The 14,393-nt window shown below is 57.9% G+C and overlaps 1 protein-coding gene across 1 annotated transcript; it reads left to right on the forward strand.

Moving 5' to 3' along the window:
* The first annotated feature begins 208 nt into the window (after positions 1–208).
* On the forward strand, positions 209–12,340 carry SPRY3 (sprouty RTK signaling antagonist 3). The gene is made up of 2 exons (XM_075941230.2): positions 209–639; positions 5,721–12,340. Exon 2 carries the CDS (start codon positions 5,795–5,797, stop codon positions 6,665–6,667), a length of 873 nt encoding a protein of 290 aa, XP_075797345.1. The 5' UTR covers positions 209–639; positions 5,721–5,794; the 3' UTR covers positions 6,668–12,340.
* Positions 12,341–14,393: the final 2,053 nt, after the last annotated feature.

Genomic DNA, 14,393 nt, shown 5'->3' on the forward strand with positions numbered 1-14,393 from the left:
AGAAAATGGCAGAAGGGGCCGGTGAGCCCCGGGGCAGCAGCAGAGCTCAGCCCCCAGGAGTTGAGCGGCAGGTCGCCTGGGCCAGAGTGGCTGCCAGGGGCAGTTGTTGCATTTTTGAGGGGTGTGGAGAGCGCTCGCCAGACGGAAACATTGAAACGGAGCCTCCTTAATACGGCGGGTTTGCTCCTCGCTCTGGTTTTTAATTCTCTTGCAGTCATTACCCGGAGCGGATACACGGAGCCTGTGGGGAGTTCTAATGGGCCGATTCAATTTCACGGGATGACGCCACTTAGCCAAGGCATTAAGAGCTCCAGCTCCGGGAAGGCGAACGACAGAGGGAGCGAGGGAGAGTCCGAGGCCAGCGCGCCGCGCCGAGGCGAGCCGAGCCGAGCCGAGCCGGACTGGACCGGACCGAGGCTCAGCAAACCCCGCCCCGCCCCGCCCCGCCCTTCTCCCCATTCACAAGAGCCGCGCGGCGGAGCCGCATTCACAAATCGGCCGCGCCAGTCCCACCTGCCCAGCGGACCCGGCTCAGGAGCGAGCACGCGCCGGACGCTCATTCACACTTTCTCCAGCCAAGTGCGGCCCGGGAGCGCGGCTGGGAAGGGGCCGTTAGCAGCATGGACCTGCCCCGGCCAGGTAAGCGCCTCGCGGGGGCCAGGGGGCTGCCCCGAGTGCGCGCAGAGCCGCGCAAAGCCTGCGGAGCCCTGGGGTGCCGGGCAGCGCCGCGCGGCCGGGGCGTCGGTGGGGAGCAGAGGCAGAAGCCTGGAGCATCCTCGCGGGCTGCGGTTCCCGGGCTCGCCTCGCCCGCCCAGCGCAGCGCGGGAGCTGCCGGCACCCGGCGAGGCGCGGCGCGTGTCAGTCCCGCCGCGGTGCCCGAGGCGGGTCGCTCCCAGGCGAGCCCCCGGAGGCATGGCCGAGGGCAGGGAGCCTGGCTCCCCGGGGCGCCCCTCGCCTGCCCGGGACTCGCCCCGCTCCCCGGGGCGCCCGTTCTTGGCCGCTCGGTGTGTTCCTGGCGCCTGCAAATCACTCGCCTTCACGAGCCTCCCCTTCGGCCCATGAGCGCCCAGCCCGGGGCGACCCCTGCCCGGCTCCCGGGGCTGGACGCGCAGCCTGGCCAGGGGCGAGCGGCGGGCAGAGGGTCTGTGCCTCGTCACAGTAACACTGCGGGCGGCAGGGCAGCCGGCCTGGGCTCCCCACTAGGGCCCCGCCAGTGGGTGATGGGCCGGGAGCTGAGGCCGGCGGGCGCCAGTGAAACGCCCGGGAGCCGCGTCGGGCACCAGGCTGGGGGAGGGGGAGGCGCTGGCTTCGTAGGGCTGCGGTCTCCGGGCAAGCAAGTGGGGCTGGGAGCGTCCTTCAAAGCCAGCCCCCCCAAGAACAACGGGCGTCGCCCCAGCTCGAGCTGGGGGGCGGGAGGGCTTCCAGGGGAGACCCGGGGCCCAAAGGGGCCGGAAAAGTTTGCTGGGGTCAGGCTAAAGCAAATCGCCAGTTAACCCGCACTTGCGAGGGGAGGGGTGGCTTGTCGATGTGATGCTGGATCCCATACAAGCTCCGGAGCTCGGGGAGACAGGCTCTCTAGCAGCGAGAGCTGGGCTACAGGCAGGCACCCCAAAGACTGAGCCTGGGGGTAGACATGTCCGCATAAAAGGGTTGTGTGGGGAGGGGTGTTCCGGACAGAGCTCACACCGGTACCGGCATGTGCATTTCCCCTCATTCACCTTGGGGTTGGGACCAGGCCTGAGAGAGTCCAGCTGGCAATGCCCCTCCCCCACAGCGAGGAGGGCAGTGGGCTTGACACTTAAACCATGGGCCAAACCCTGGCTGGGCTGAGTGCCTGCCTCTGAGCGCTGGGAGCCGCAGGTCTCCAGCCCCGGCAGGCCAGAAGCGGCCGTTAGCGCTGGCGTCTCTAGGCCTGGCGCTTGGGAGGGAGAGGCTTGACGTGGGCTCCGTCGCGGAGCGCTGAGTGGTTTGCGGCTCTCAGCTGTTCCAGGACCCCTGGATCCAGAGGAAAGCAGCCACAGTGGTGTCTGAAGGCCCCGGGTCAGCCACCTCCCCAGCTGGGTTCATCAGGGTCGCGCCACTCGCGGCAACCGAGTTCTGCTTTGAGCCCAGCCCGGGCTCTGGCCGGGATCTCGACCAGGCTGATCTGAGGTGGCCCAGATGTGGCGGGGCAGAGACCTGGGTGAAAGTCTGGAGCATCCCGCCCGGGTCAGGTTCCCAGCTGCTGCCTGGCGAACGGGCTGAAACAGGCCCAAGTAGGCTTTCCCGCTCTGAGCGGCTGCCAGTTCCCTGCCTATTCATCCAGGACTGTTCCCTTCCCTTTGCTTGCAGTGTCTATTTCGGGCCATCCTGCTGGCCGGATTGGATTCATCACATCCGGAATGGCAAACAACTTATTGTCATTCAATCCTCTTTTATCCTGTGGGCACCGGGTGCTCTGCTAGGTCCTAGTGCCCACCTTGTCCATTCTCCTCTCTACTGAGCTGAGGCTCCCCCCCCCCCCCACACACACACCTGGATTCACATCCTCTGGGCTCTGCACCTGCCAGCTTTGCATTATCGCTGCTGAGTGCTAGATTCTAACAGGCCCTGAGCCGCTCTGCTGAGTCCCAGTGAGCTAGCAGGTCTGGCAGTGAACTGTAGTCCCTTGTCCAGTAAGTGGGTGTCCTGGATCCTGTCTGCCAGATGTCAGTGCCCAGCAAGATCCTCCATCTTACTGGTAGATCTGGGTGCAAAGTCCTGTCCATAGGATCCTTGTGTCCTGGCCTTGCAGGCCTCATTGGCTCCCATGTCCCTTATCCTGGTCCTGCCATCCCGGCGCTCTCCCATTTCCTTTGGGTTCTAGCAGCCTTCATGGTGTGTATCCTAGTGTCCTGAAAACTGCTGCTTTTGCCCTCCCATCCCACCCGCTGGCTCTTATTCCAAAGCCTAGGCACTCCTCTCCAGCGAACTCCTGCTGCTGTGCCCTATGGGACACGGATCCTACCTTCCAGTGCCTCTTGGGATCCAGAGTGTGGTGCACAGCCCTGGACTTAGTCTTGCTCACATGCCCTGGACAAAGTTTTCCCCCCCCCCCCCCCCCAATACAGGCTGTCCTCCGGGCTCCTGCGCTCCAGGTTTGCTCTGTGTGGTTCTACCTGTGCAACTGGCTGGCTCGTTCTAAGTCTGGCTCTCAGGGCTCTAGCTGTCCTGCCTGCATGCTAGCAGCGCAGTCTGTGAGCCTACGTGTCTTCCCTAGCCGGGACTACCCTGGGTTCTTTAGGGTCAGCTGTTTGCTCCCATCTCCAGGGTTGGGAGTTGCTCAGCAACCCTCTTGGATTGGCTAACCCAGTGGCTCGGCACCCCTGTGCCTCACTAGCTTACCTGCCAATCCCACCTAAGAACTCTGAGCCCATGGAGTCAATTCCCTATTCGGGGCAGCAGCTCGTTCAGCCTGTGCATTGCAGAGTGGGCAGGGTGACGTGTGCTTTGTCCTGTCACTCGCTGGATCTTATTGCCCTTCCCCAACCCTCAGCTCATTTCTTTTGCTCTTCTTCCTGGCTGCCCCTCTGACTAGAGACCACCTGTGGGGAGCCCCACATCTACTGCCAGTGCTGTCTCGTCTGGCGCACTGGCCAGAACAGGCCGCCTCCCTTCCCTCCCCGTGGGCCTGTGGCTAGAGAAGGCATCCTATGCATTTGAGACCGCTTGTCCAGCTGAGCAATACGGAAAAGCTGCTGTTTGGCAAAGGCATCCTGGCCGATCTTAAGTCTCTTTAAGAAGCTGGTCCTACCCCTTTTCCTCCATAAGTAGACTGGAGATCTTAGCAGCACAATAAGATGCAATGAAATCCGATTGGTTGCCTTTCTTCCTTCGGGGGGCCTAGAACAGGACCCAAGTAAGTTCCCTTTGCTCTTGTCTTCCCTAGCTCTACTGACCTTGACAGAACCATCTGCTCTCCTCGCTCGGGCGCTGCGTGGGTAGTAGTTCCCAGTGCCTTCTCTGCCACCCTCAGACTGGCTTACTAAACGTGTCCAAAGCTGGTGAAGAGGGTCAGTATTTAAATAGCTTCCTTCTGCAGAGCTGTGGGCTGTGAAACCTCCATACAGCATCTGTTGCCTGTAGTACTTGCAAGATGAGGACAGGTTTGCCTAAGAATGCCAGAAAATACTGCAGAGCAGCCCAGCTGCCAATGGGAAATACATGCTGTTGATCTAGGGACCCCCAGTAAAGTACAGTACAAGATGATGACTTAAAATGCTCTGTAATCCTGGCTGGGGTTTTCGGGGTAGACATGAAACCTCTGGGGGTGGTGTTGGGTCACTCCCTGTACCCCGCTTTGCACTATGGGAACTATCTAGCTTTGCTTCTCCCTGCCCCGAGTCTAACTGAAATGCATAGGTACATAAATCTTGTACACATTTGTCTTCCTCTTCCCTGAGGACTGCCTCTGTTCTGTGGTCCCGGTGTCTTGCTCAGATTATTGCTGCTCCTCCATGTCCTACCCAGGTCCAGAGAGCATTTATCCCCAAAGCTGAGTCAGCTGGCACAGATGTTCCGTCTTTCCCAGAATGTTGGCTTCACTTTGAAGCTTCCCTGAAAAGCATGGTGGGAGCCATGGCGGAATAAAGGCAGAGTGTTCCCTGTGCTGCAAAGAAAATCAGGAAGTACCACTTCCTGAGCGCACAACTCTGGCAGCCTGGCTGGAGGTAGCATCTCCTCTGGCAAACCCTGATTGCCTGGAGCGGATCTGCTTGTCACGGTTTGGGGGGAGGGAGGGGAAATGGTTTGAGTGCTTATGAAGGAGGTAGGCATGATCTGGTACATGTCATGGGTACGAATGGGGATGTTCCAGAGACCCCAGCAAAAATCACCAGGAAACACAAATCTGAATCCAAAGCATCTGAGCTGGAGACTAACTTACCTTGTCCATCCCATGCCTGATCCTTAAAGGACGTGTTCAGCATTTTGTGTAAGTCAAGGGGTGGTGGTGGGATGGAAACCCCAGGACAGATCTGCCCTCTGTTGCCAGCTCTGTCCTAGGCTTTCTGTGTGGCTTAGGCAGAGGCGTGAAGTGACTTATCCAATCAGTTGCCACTTCTCTAAAGCAGGGACATTGGAGTTAGGGGACTGACCCCCCCCCCCCCCCCAAGCGCTTGGAGCTCCAGGGCTTGGAGGCACTAGCAAAGATCAGAGGTGTTGGAAGTGGGGGGTGCTTTTGTGTCCCCTGCCGGGGTCCTGGCCACCAGCCCTGCTGCTTCTGAGGGTCACAGCTGCCAGCCCTGTGGGCTCCATTGCTGGCCCCAAGGTCCCACCCCTCCAGAGGCTCCATTGCTGCCTGGGGTCCCATGGCTCTGCTGCAGGTCCTGAGCCTGGGGCTCCACTGATGCCCACATTTGCAGCCCCAGCCTGGGATGATGAGGGGTGTGTGTGTGGGGGGGGGGCACAGCTCAGCACCCCCTCCTCAAAATTGTTTCAGCACCACTGGCAAAGACCAAAGTGTTGCTCTTTGCTTCATCCGCCACTTGCCTTGGGTGAGTCTGACATTGAAGTGTTCCTTACTATCCAGACTGTCCTCCCTGCCATGCCCAATGGGACCGTTCCCCTCGTTCCCTGGTGTGCATGCCCCTGCGGGAGCCTGTCCAGGCTCTCCAGCACCCATTGTGCCCTGGCTTGTGCGAGTGCTGTGCTTGCAGGTGTAATGCAGGTGTCTTGTCTCCCACTCTGTCCCTCTTCTCTAGGGCTTTCTGACGTGCCCTGATGCCGCAAGCCCCTGGCGTTCTCCAGCGTGGCTGAACTCCCCAGCCACGGGACAATGGATCCCCCTGCTGAGGACTTCCCCCAAGTCCTCTCCATTGGCCAGATCCACTCCATCCGAGCCAGCAATGACTATGTGGAGAGACCCGCTGTCTCCTTCAAGCAAGCCCGGTCCAGCCCTTCCCTCTCCCAGCAGGCCCACAAGCAAGAGTGGGCTCAGGACTGCCTGGTGTCTTCCGCCTTCCAGGACCTGCACCGCAGCCACAGCCAGCACCACCAGATGTCGGCCCTGCCACAGCACCTCAGCCATTCCAGCACAGCCAGCTCCCTGTCCCACAGCACCGCGGCCTCGGACCAGCGGCTCCTGGGCGGCGTCACACCCTCGCACTCGGGGCACTCCCTCGTCTGCATGCAGCCCAGGGCTGGCGACCTGAAGCCGGAGGAGCCGCTCAAGGGGGCGGTGGAGAAGGCCACTCTCCACCCCGGACACCTCTTCATCTGCGAGGAGTGTGGGCGTTGCAAGTGCGCCCAGTGCACGGCTGCCCGCAGCCTGCCGTCCTGCTGGCTCTGCGACCAGCGCTGCCTCTGCTCCCCCGAGAGCCTGCTGGAGTACGGGACTTGCTTGTGCTGCGTCAAGGGCCTCTTCTACCACTGCTCCACCGATGACGAGGACACCTGTGCCGATGACCCCTGTTCCTGCGGCCCCGGGTCCTGCTGCGCCCGCTGGGCTGCCATGAGCATCCTCTCGCTCTTCATGCCCTGCCTCTGCTGCTACTTCCCCACCCTGGGCTGCCTCAAACTGTGCCAGCGGGGCTACGACAGGCTGAAGCGCCCCGGCTGCCGCTGCCAGAGCCACACCAACACCGTCTGCAGGAAGATCTCCTCCGCCAGCGGCGCGCCGTTCCCCAAGGCGCTGGATAAGCCAGTATGACCTTCCTGGGGAGGGGACTGTCTCCTTTGGCTCCTGCACTGCTCACCTCTCCGGGCACAAAGCAGAGACTAAATCCGCCAGCCTCGCGCAGGGCGTGGGCCAGGCCTGCGCGCCAGGTTTTGCACACTTTGGCAAGGGACCAGGGCGGAGGGACTCGGATGCTGACACGGGCATTAGTGATCAGCGGGAGGCTTTCAGCAGGGGAGCTGGCTCGGGGCTCTGACATCACGATGCCTTAGGCGCTGTTTCTCTGGTGGGTTTCAAATGGGGACCTGTCCAAGCACTAGAATCTTTGGGGGCCAGACCACAGAACCCATGTCGCTTTCACCCACTTTCTGTCTGCAGCGGTCCTCAGTGGTACCTCCCATAGGCTTTTCCTCCATTTCTGGTGCTGTTGGGCTCTAGATTGGTCCCTGCAAAGGGAGAAGAGCCACTGCAGTGCACTGACCACGGGCGCACCCCCCAGCGGAACAGAGAAAGCTCCTGACGATTTCTAGGTAGCCAGGGCAATAAGTGAGCCCAACTCCTGTTTCCAGGGGCTCTCTGCTCATAGAAGCAGGACCTGGCTAGATGAATCATGCTGGCATGGAAAAGGGGTGATGTGGACAGAACTGGGCCCCTCCTCCTGCTTTGGTACATGACTGTTGTAACCGGTATGTCAAGGTGGATGTGGCTGAGAGCATGGCGCAGGTGGAACCTCCATCCCAGGCTGAGGGGCAGCGGGACTGGATCCCTGGAGGGAGTGTAACGCTCTGCTTGCAGAGCATCCCTCTTGGTGACTGGCGGATGACACAGTTGGTCTGTATTGAGTTGGTTTCAGTCCATCCATGGGTGGTAACCCTCCGCCGTGGGTGACACTCCTGTTGCAGGCTGAGCATTGAGACCCAGAGCTGGCTGGGCCACTAATCCTGGCCTTCCTCCTTCCCTCTGGATGTTAGGAGAGGTACTTGAGTAGGGCAGTGGGTAGGAAGCTTGCCCGTCTGCCCTGCCCGGTAGATGAACAGGGGCCTCCTGTCTCTGGAGCTGCCAATCTGGTACCTTTCACCAGCACTGAATTCACGTTAAGGAATGCTGAACCGTAAACCATTGACAACCCCAACCTCCCTCCTCGTGCTGATACTGTAAAAGGATCATGTCATGGCTTGAGCCTGAAAACGGTGCTTAGCTGAGGCTTTCACTTTGGGCTGGGGGGAAGGGAGAGATGGGTGTTAGAGCAGAGTGGGGTGGATAACGCATGTAACTAGCCTTCCCTTCCCTCAGCACCCTCGCTCGCCTCCAGTGTTGGGGGGCGAGAGCTACACGTGGGCACGGCGGCTGGGCAGCCCGGACGCAAGCCTGACGTTGACGTGGGTGTTCTGAGGCAGGAGACCCCTTCTCTAAACTAGAGATGGGCCGTAACCAAATCCACGGGTCTGGACGTCTTCAGCCGAGGGGGCAGGGGGAGGCTCGGCTCTGGGGCACGGTTCATGGTGCATAGTGACACCTGTCAAAGCCAGACTCCTGTCTCTGAACGTTCCTTGTCCTTGAAGTTCCGCTACAGCTTAGAATCCAAAGTATCTGGCTCAGACTCCTCTCAGCTGTAAGCCTGGTGCCAATGCTTACGACCTAGCGACTTGAGAAACGGCCTGTGGCACGAGAGCCGTGTTGGCCTTTCCCTGCTGTGAGCCCCCACCACGTCCACGTGTCTGAAGAGAAGGGGGCATAGAACCTTCCTGTTCCAGTGGAGTGAAGGGTCAGGAGAGCTGCAGGGCATGAGCTGGAGAAATGCCTGCAGTGAATTCTTCGGCTGTCCTGAAGCTTCCTCCCAGGCACTCCTCTCTAGGGCACAGACATCCATGCACCCATCACTGCTGCCTTCACTTCGCATTCCTTCGCTCTGCTTTGGTAGCTAGGCCGCTCTGCTGGCTAGGACTCTTCTAACCCTATTCGTGATATTGCTGTGAATGGTGCCCTAGGCAAGGTCTGCCTTCTGGTACATTTACAGCCTCCAAAGGAACATTGTCACTTGTGTCTTGGTCTGTAAGTAACTGGGTTTTTTCCAGGCTGTTCCAGCAGGCCACTGTACTGAGTGGGAAGGGCAGGGCTAGAAGGCAGGAATTCTAGCCCTAGATGACCCTTTGCTCCCTGGTGAGTCTTACTGTTGGTGAGGGTCCTGCATTCCACCTGAGGCCAAACATGGTATGGGAGTCTGTGTGTCCCATTGGTTGCTGGGAAGCCATTTACATAAGCTGTGGCATCCCTGAGACGTAACTCACGATGACATTCAACTTCTAGCAAAGTTGGAGCAGAGTCATGAAGTGTTTCAATGCTTCCGAGTGTGCAGTTCCAAGATAGCAATGCTAGTCTGACCGGTCAGTGGAAAACCAGGTTTTCCTGGGAAGAGATCCACGGGCCGTGCGTGGCTCTGTGTCCATCCCCAGCTCTGTTCCATAAATTATACAACATATTGCAAATACATAGTCACACATGACAATAATTGGTCAGATTTATAACTCCAGTTGCTGCTGTCAGACAGAGTTGGGTACACAGAGACCTGTATGTAGTGGGGAAGGAGATTTCCAGCGTGAGCTGCACCTGACTTCTTTGCCAGCACCATTCACATTTCACCAGAGTTACAACAGAAAATGTTTGACACTTTTTAATGGAAAATGGCTTCTTCCAAAACTGAACTTCTTGTGGCAAGATGCCCTTTTTCATAGAAAAATGTTTTTCTGCATTTTAATAAGATGTTGGGTTCTTAAGTTTTTTCTTTTTTTTTTTTTCTAAAGTGAAAAACCCTTGTAACTCTTCGGGGGAGAAATCAAGCCTCGCCTCCAGCTCCCTGGTCAGCTTTGCTCTGCACGGTGTTCTTTAAAGGGGTTGGCATGTCCATTCAGTATGTGCCTTTCTTCCGCGACTTTCCACCCTTTCTCTCACTTGCTAATGGATTTGACTTCCTGAATGTTTCCAGGGACGGGAGTCATGACATAACGAGAACACAATGATGATCTCAGTGTTGGAGAAGTTGCTCGGTGTGAGGAAAGGCCTGATTTTTTTTCCTCGTCCCTGGTCAGGCAACGTACCTATGGAGTAGAAGTCTATGGGCAGTAGGCTTGGCATATAGACTGCAGGACTGGATTTCAAGCTGCTGTTAGAGGTACCTGGGCTAGAACAATTGGCTGGAGCTTCCTGGCAGGTCGTGGTGCCTTCGGTTTGTGTTTTCTGCTGGGCCGGTATGACAGTTCCCCCCTGAGAGCCCACTGGCCCCTATGATGGGGCCATGGAGCAGGAAATGTGGTCTACTTCATGGCATTTTAGAAATACTTTGTAATTTGCCACTTTTCAGCAATACAGTCTGTAAAATATGGAACACGTGAGGGGTACCAGACACGGGCTGGAGCCACAAAACACCAGTACCAGGGCTTTGAGTGGCCCAGACGTAGTGTCCGTTGTGGAATTCAGAATCCGCTCCAGAATCTGAGCTGTCACCTCCTTCAAAGTTCAGATTTATTTGTATGCAGTTTTATTTAATTGGAACTCATTTCCTCTATTGGAAACAATCCATTTCCTGTTCCGGGGCAGGCGCAGCAGGAGAATCTGCTTACCAGGCAAGGATAGGAACCACCAGCCCAGACTGTCTGGAGGTGAACAGGGTGGGCTACTGGGCTAACTATTAACAAGCAGCCCATCTTCAACTTGGGTCTCGCTAGGCCTTTCCTGAGAGCTTCTGCTTGGTTGAACTGTCATCTTGCCTGTCAAAACGGGCGCTTTGCCCAGCTGTGGCTCTAGTGTGGGCTGGGCCCCCGAGCTGCTAGGAGGGAGGAGATGACCGCGGGCCGTGTGCAGCAGGTTACCGTGGGTTTAATACCCAACATTTGATTCACTTCTGAATCCAAATGCAAGCTCCAGTTGCTCTGTCAGAGTAAGAGCTTTGCTGGGGGGCTCCCCCCATCTCTGTGCACCTGGGATTTCACTCTGGCTTAGTGCCAGAGTCTGGGTGTCAGACAGCTCCAGCGGGGAGCTCTGGACTCAGTGCATGGGTGTTGTGCAGTGGATTTCACTTGCGAATGGAAAGGTGGCAGGAGAGGTTTTCACACTGGAATTAGAACAGGCTGGGTGCATTACAGCATATTTGAAGGGTGAGACTTGTGTCAAAGGACCTTTACAAGGATCCAAGGTGCTGAAGGGGGGAAGATGCAGGGTCTGAGCTGCCTCCACACCTGGTCCCACTGTTGGAGCGGAGGCAAGAATGCGGGTTGTGGGTTCTTGCTTCCATCACTTCCAGAAAGGGAGACAGAACTGGCCTCTGCGTGGCTGCTGAGCTTGCCTGGGACAAAAGGGCCCTGGCAGAGCTGGGTCTCTACTAGCCTCTTGCTGTGTGTGTGCCGGGGCTCCTCTGCCCCCTCTTCTCCCCCCATGAGCCCCACACACCCTGCGGCAGCAAGCCCCTTGCAGCTCTCCTCTTGCACAGGAAGGGGAGGCACGGCGGAGTGATGAAGTGCCCCCTCCCATCCCAGCACTAGGCAGCAGGGGTGTGCTAATGGCCAAGAGCCACATTCCTTGTCTGGGTCTTGTCCAGGACCTGAACCACCTTGGCTCAGGCCAGGAGCTTGGCCCCTTTGAGCAGAGAACCTCCTGGGGCTGCTAGTGAATCTGAGCCCAGTCGTCGCTCCTGCCCCCACTCCACCCTAAGCCCCCTGGCCTCACGCTTCTCGTCCCCCTTGTGGCCAAAAGCGTGCACAAGCCGTTTCATCCCAACTGCATTAGTACAATAGCCCCCTCCCCCCGTGTGCACGGCTACACGGGCCCCAGCACAAGCAGAATGGTCTCTTCCCCTCCCCCGTGCACGCCATGCTACAGCGCTTGCTCGCTGCCGCATTTCCAGTCTGACTGAGCCTGCGGTGGCTGGGGGCTCTGGGTGTCGCTGAAGTTCTGACTCTACTGTTCCGCCCATGCGGTGGGAATAGACACGCTCACTACCCCAGTCGATCTAGTTCAGGATCTCCTGCAGACGTAGTCACAATCCATTTCTGCTGCCTGCTCCCGTGCAGCTGACGTACAGAGCCCCCCCCGGCATTCCAGAGGGCGCCTGCCTCCTCTGCCCAGGGGTCCTTTGTAGGGTGGGGCACCAGCGCACTGAGAGCCCGTGCTCAAACTCAGCCTGCATTTCTGCACCCACTTGAGAGGGGTTGTTTGTTGCTGCTACTCAGAAGATGCCCAAAGCGCACTTGTATCTAAAGAGGGGGATGGGCAAAGGGGCCATTCTGGTGTGGCGTGCAGTCAGGAAAGTCTTTGGGTAGGCGGCAGCCAAGTCAAACCAAGCCTCTTTCAAGCAGTCCCTTGCAGAACCCCTTTTGCGACCCCAACCATTGAATGGCTTCATGTGGCCCACCAGGGAATCCAGTTTTGCACATGGTGCTGAAGAAAGAGGGCCAGGCCCCGCTGCCACTGAGGTCAGCAGCGAGCTGCATGCCAACTTCAGTGGGCGAGGGACGGAGCCATCATCCGCAAACTCAGGGATCCGTGGGGCTGCAGCTTTGGTTGCCCACCTAGCACCAGGGCCTAGCTCCTATGCACACTGAAGCCCTGGGCTGTGTTAGCCTCGTGCCGGTAGTGAGGAGCATTGTCTCTTGTGTATGCAGCCCCGTCAGCTCTCCCCACTGCTGCTCCAAGCTCCCCCTCCCCGCACAACCTTTGAGCAAAGGCTCCCTCGCATGCTCTGCGGCCTCCTTCCCGCCCCTGCGGCCAGGAGCACAAACTCCTGCGGAGACTCATTCCAGCTTGGCTTCAGCGGGATGCCTGTGCCAAGGCCCAATGCTTCTAGCACTCTGTATTTGGTACGAAAGGCATCCTGGACAGTGTCTAGCGAGCCCCTCCCCCAGCTGCCAATGGGTCCCGTTCCTGGCTCCCACCTGGCCAGCAGCCTGCCTGGGTTCTGACAATACTCTCATAGCAGTTCTGAAAAAATAAAGTATTTATTTGAAAAGTTTATTTTAAAGATAAAAAAGTTACCTATTTATTTTAAAGCACCCTCTTCTGTTTGGTTTCCTTCTCTTGCAAGCTCACTGTTAATGAACCACTGCTGAAATCAAAGTAATTCTAGGGGTGGCTTTTCAGGCCCCTCAAAGTGACTATTCAATAAAAATATATATTAATTTTGAAAGCTTGGTTGTTCTTGTGTGGGGGAAGGGGGAGTTGGGCAGGGCAGGGGTGTGGCTCAGTCTGCTGCTGTCTCAACTTGAGCATCCAAGCCTGCGCTTGAGTGTCCACAAGTGTCTGATGCCGGAAACCCAGCCTTCACACCTGTACGTAGACCCACATCTGGCCTTCCGCTCCAGGTGCCAGGCACTGCCTGATGCTGTGCTGACTGATGGCGTGTGGGCTGGCAGTACCAGGGAGCTGTGAGCTGTGTATGCCTCATGCTGGCACTGCAGGGCATGGGAGCTTGGGGGTTTTCAGGTATTTTATAACCTCCCGGGGTAGCTAAGAGTGTAAAAGAAACACCGACAGTCCCATGCCTAAGGGGCGCAACTTACCTGAGTCACTAGCCTAGGGGCTGCATAAAGGCTCCAGCCGGGGTTTTGTTTCTTCAGCCTCACAGCACAGTGGGTACCACAGGGACCAGATACCCCGGTGATTGGGTGACTAGAGAGATTAGATGGGAGGCTCACGGTTCACAGCACGTATGGCCCAAAGGGACCGTTAGTTCAAGTGACCTGCCCTCCCCGCAGGCTGTCACGTTTCACCCAGCTGGCCTTGCATGGCAGCCCGGGCTCCCTGTTTGTGTGGCCACTCCGGAGAGTTTCAAATGCCACCCTGATGATTAGCAGAGTGCTCACAGCTGGGTTTTCACTGTCTGTCAGTGGTGCCCATTCATATAGCTTTACTCTACATAAAAAATTATTCCACACATGAATGGAAACAATCCACATACGGCTGCAGGGAACGCTGGCTGCAGCCCAGGCCAAGTTGTGTTTGGCTAAAACATTTTCTGGAAAGACCTCCAGTTCTGATGGACAATCCACCATGTCCATGGGAGGTGGTTGTGGTGGTGAATCACCCCCACGTTAAAGCTTTGTGTCCAATCTCTAACTGTCTGGCTTCACTTTCTAGCCATATGTTCCTGCTCTGCTAGATTAAAAAGACATCTAGTCCCCCTGTGATGGAGCCCTGGGGCTCCGCACTCCCGTGGCCCCACCCACACTGTGAGGGAGAGGGGCAAGGTCAGGCCGCAGGCTAGCATCGCAGCTGCTGCCAGAGCCATCCTGGCCGAACATACGTCAGCACCAGGGCCTGATGTCACGCCTGCCGGCCGGGATGGACACAACACGGGACGGGGCTGGGACGTAATGCTGGACAGGCTGGCCGTGTCATATGGCATTGCGGCGCCCGGTTTAAAAGTGAGGCAGCGGCCAGGAAAAAGGGGGGTGGAACCAACGACTCCGCGGGGTGGGACAAATCGGAGGGCGGAGACAAACTGAGGGGAGAGGGGGAAGGATCCCCTTTTCCCCCACCCACAACCCAAGTGAACTGAAGGCTGGTAGGAAATGACCCAGGGCAGGGTGGGCGGACTACCCATGGGTAGTGCTCTCCCCTCTTAGGGCCCTGGACCTGGTTGTGAGGGTGGACCCGGGTCCCCCTACGCCCCTCTCAGCGCTATCCGGCGACTTAGATGGCGAGAAGGGCTGATCACTCAGTAGTGGTGGGCGTGGGAGAATTGTGACATGTATTCAACGCGGTGTTTGCA

This window comes from Pelodiscus sinensis, chromosome 13 (assembly GCF_052426305.1).
Source record: "Pelodiscus sinensis isolate ZL-2025 chromosome 13, ASM5242630v1, whole genome shotgun sequence".
In the NCBI taxonomy this organism is placed as follows: Eukaryota; Metazoa; Chordata; order Testudines; family Trionychidae; genus Pelodiscus; species Pelodiscus sinensis.

Coding starts and splice junctions, on each gene's coding strand:
- SPRY3 (XM_075941230.2), top strand. CDS start 5,795: ATGGATCCCCCTGCTGAGGACTTCCCCCAAGTCCTCTCCATTGGCCAG.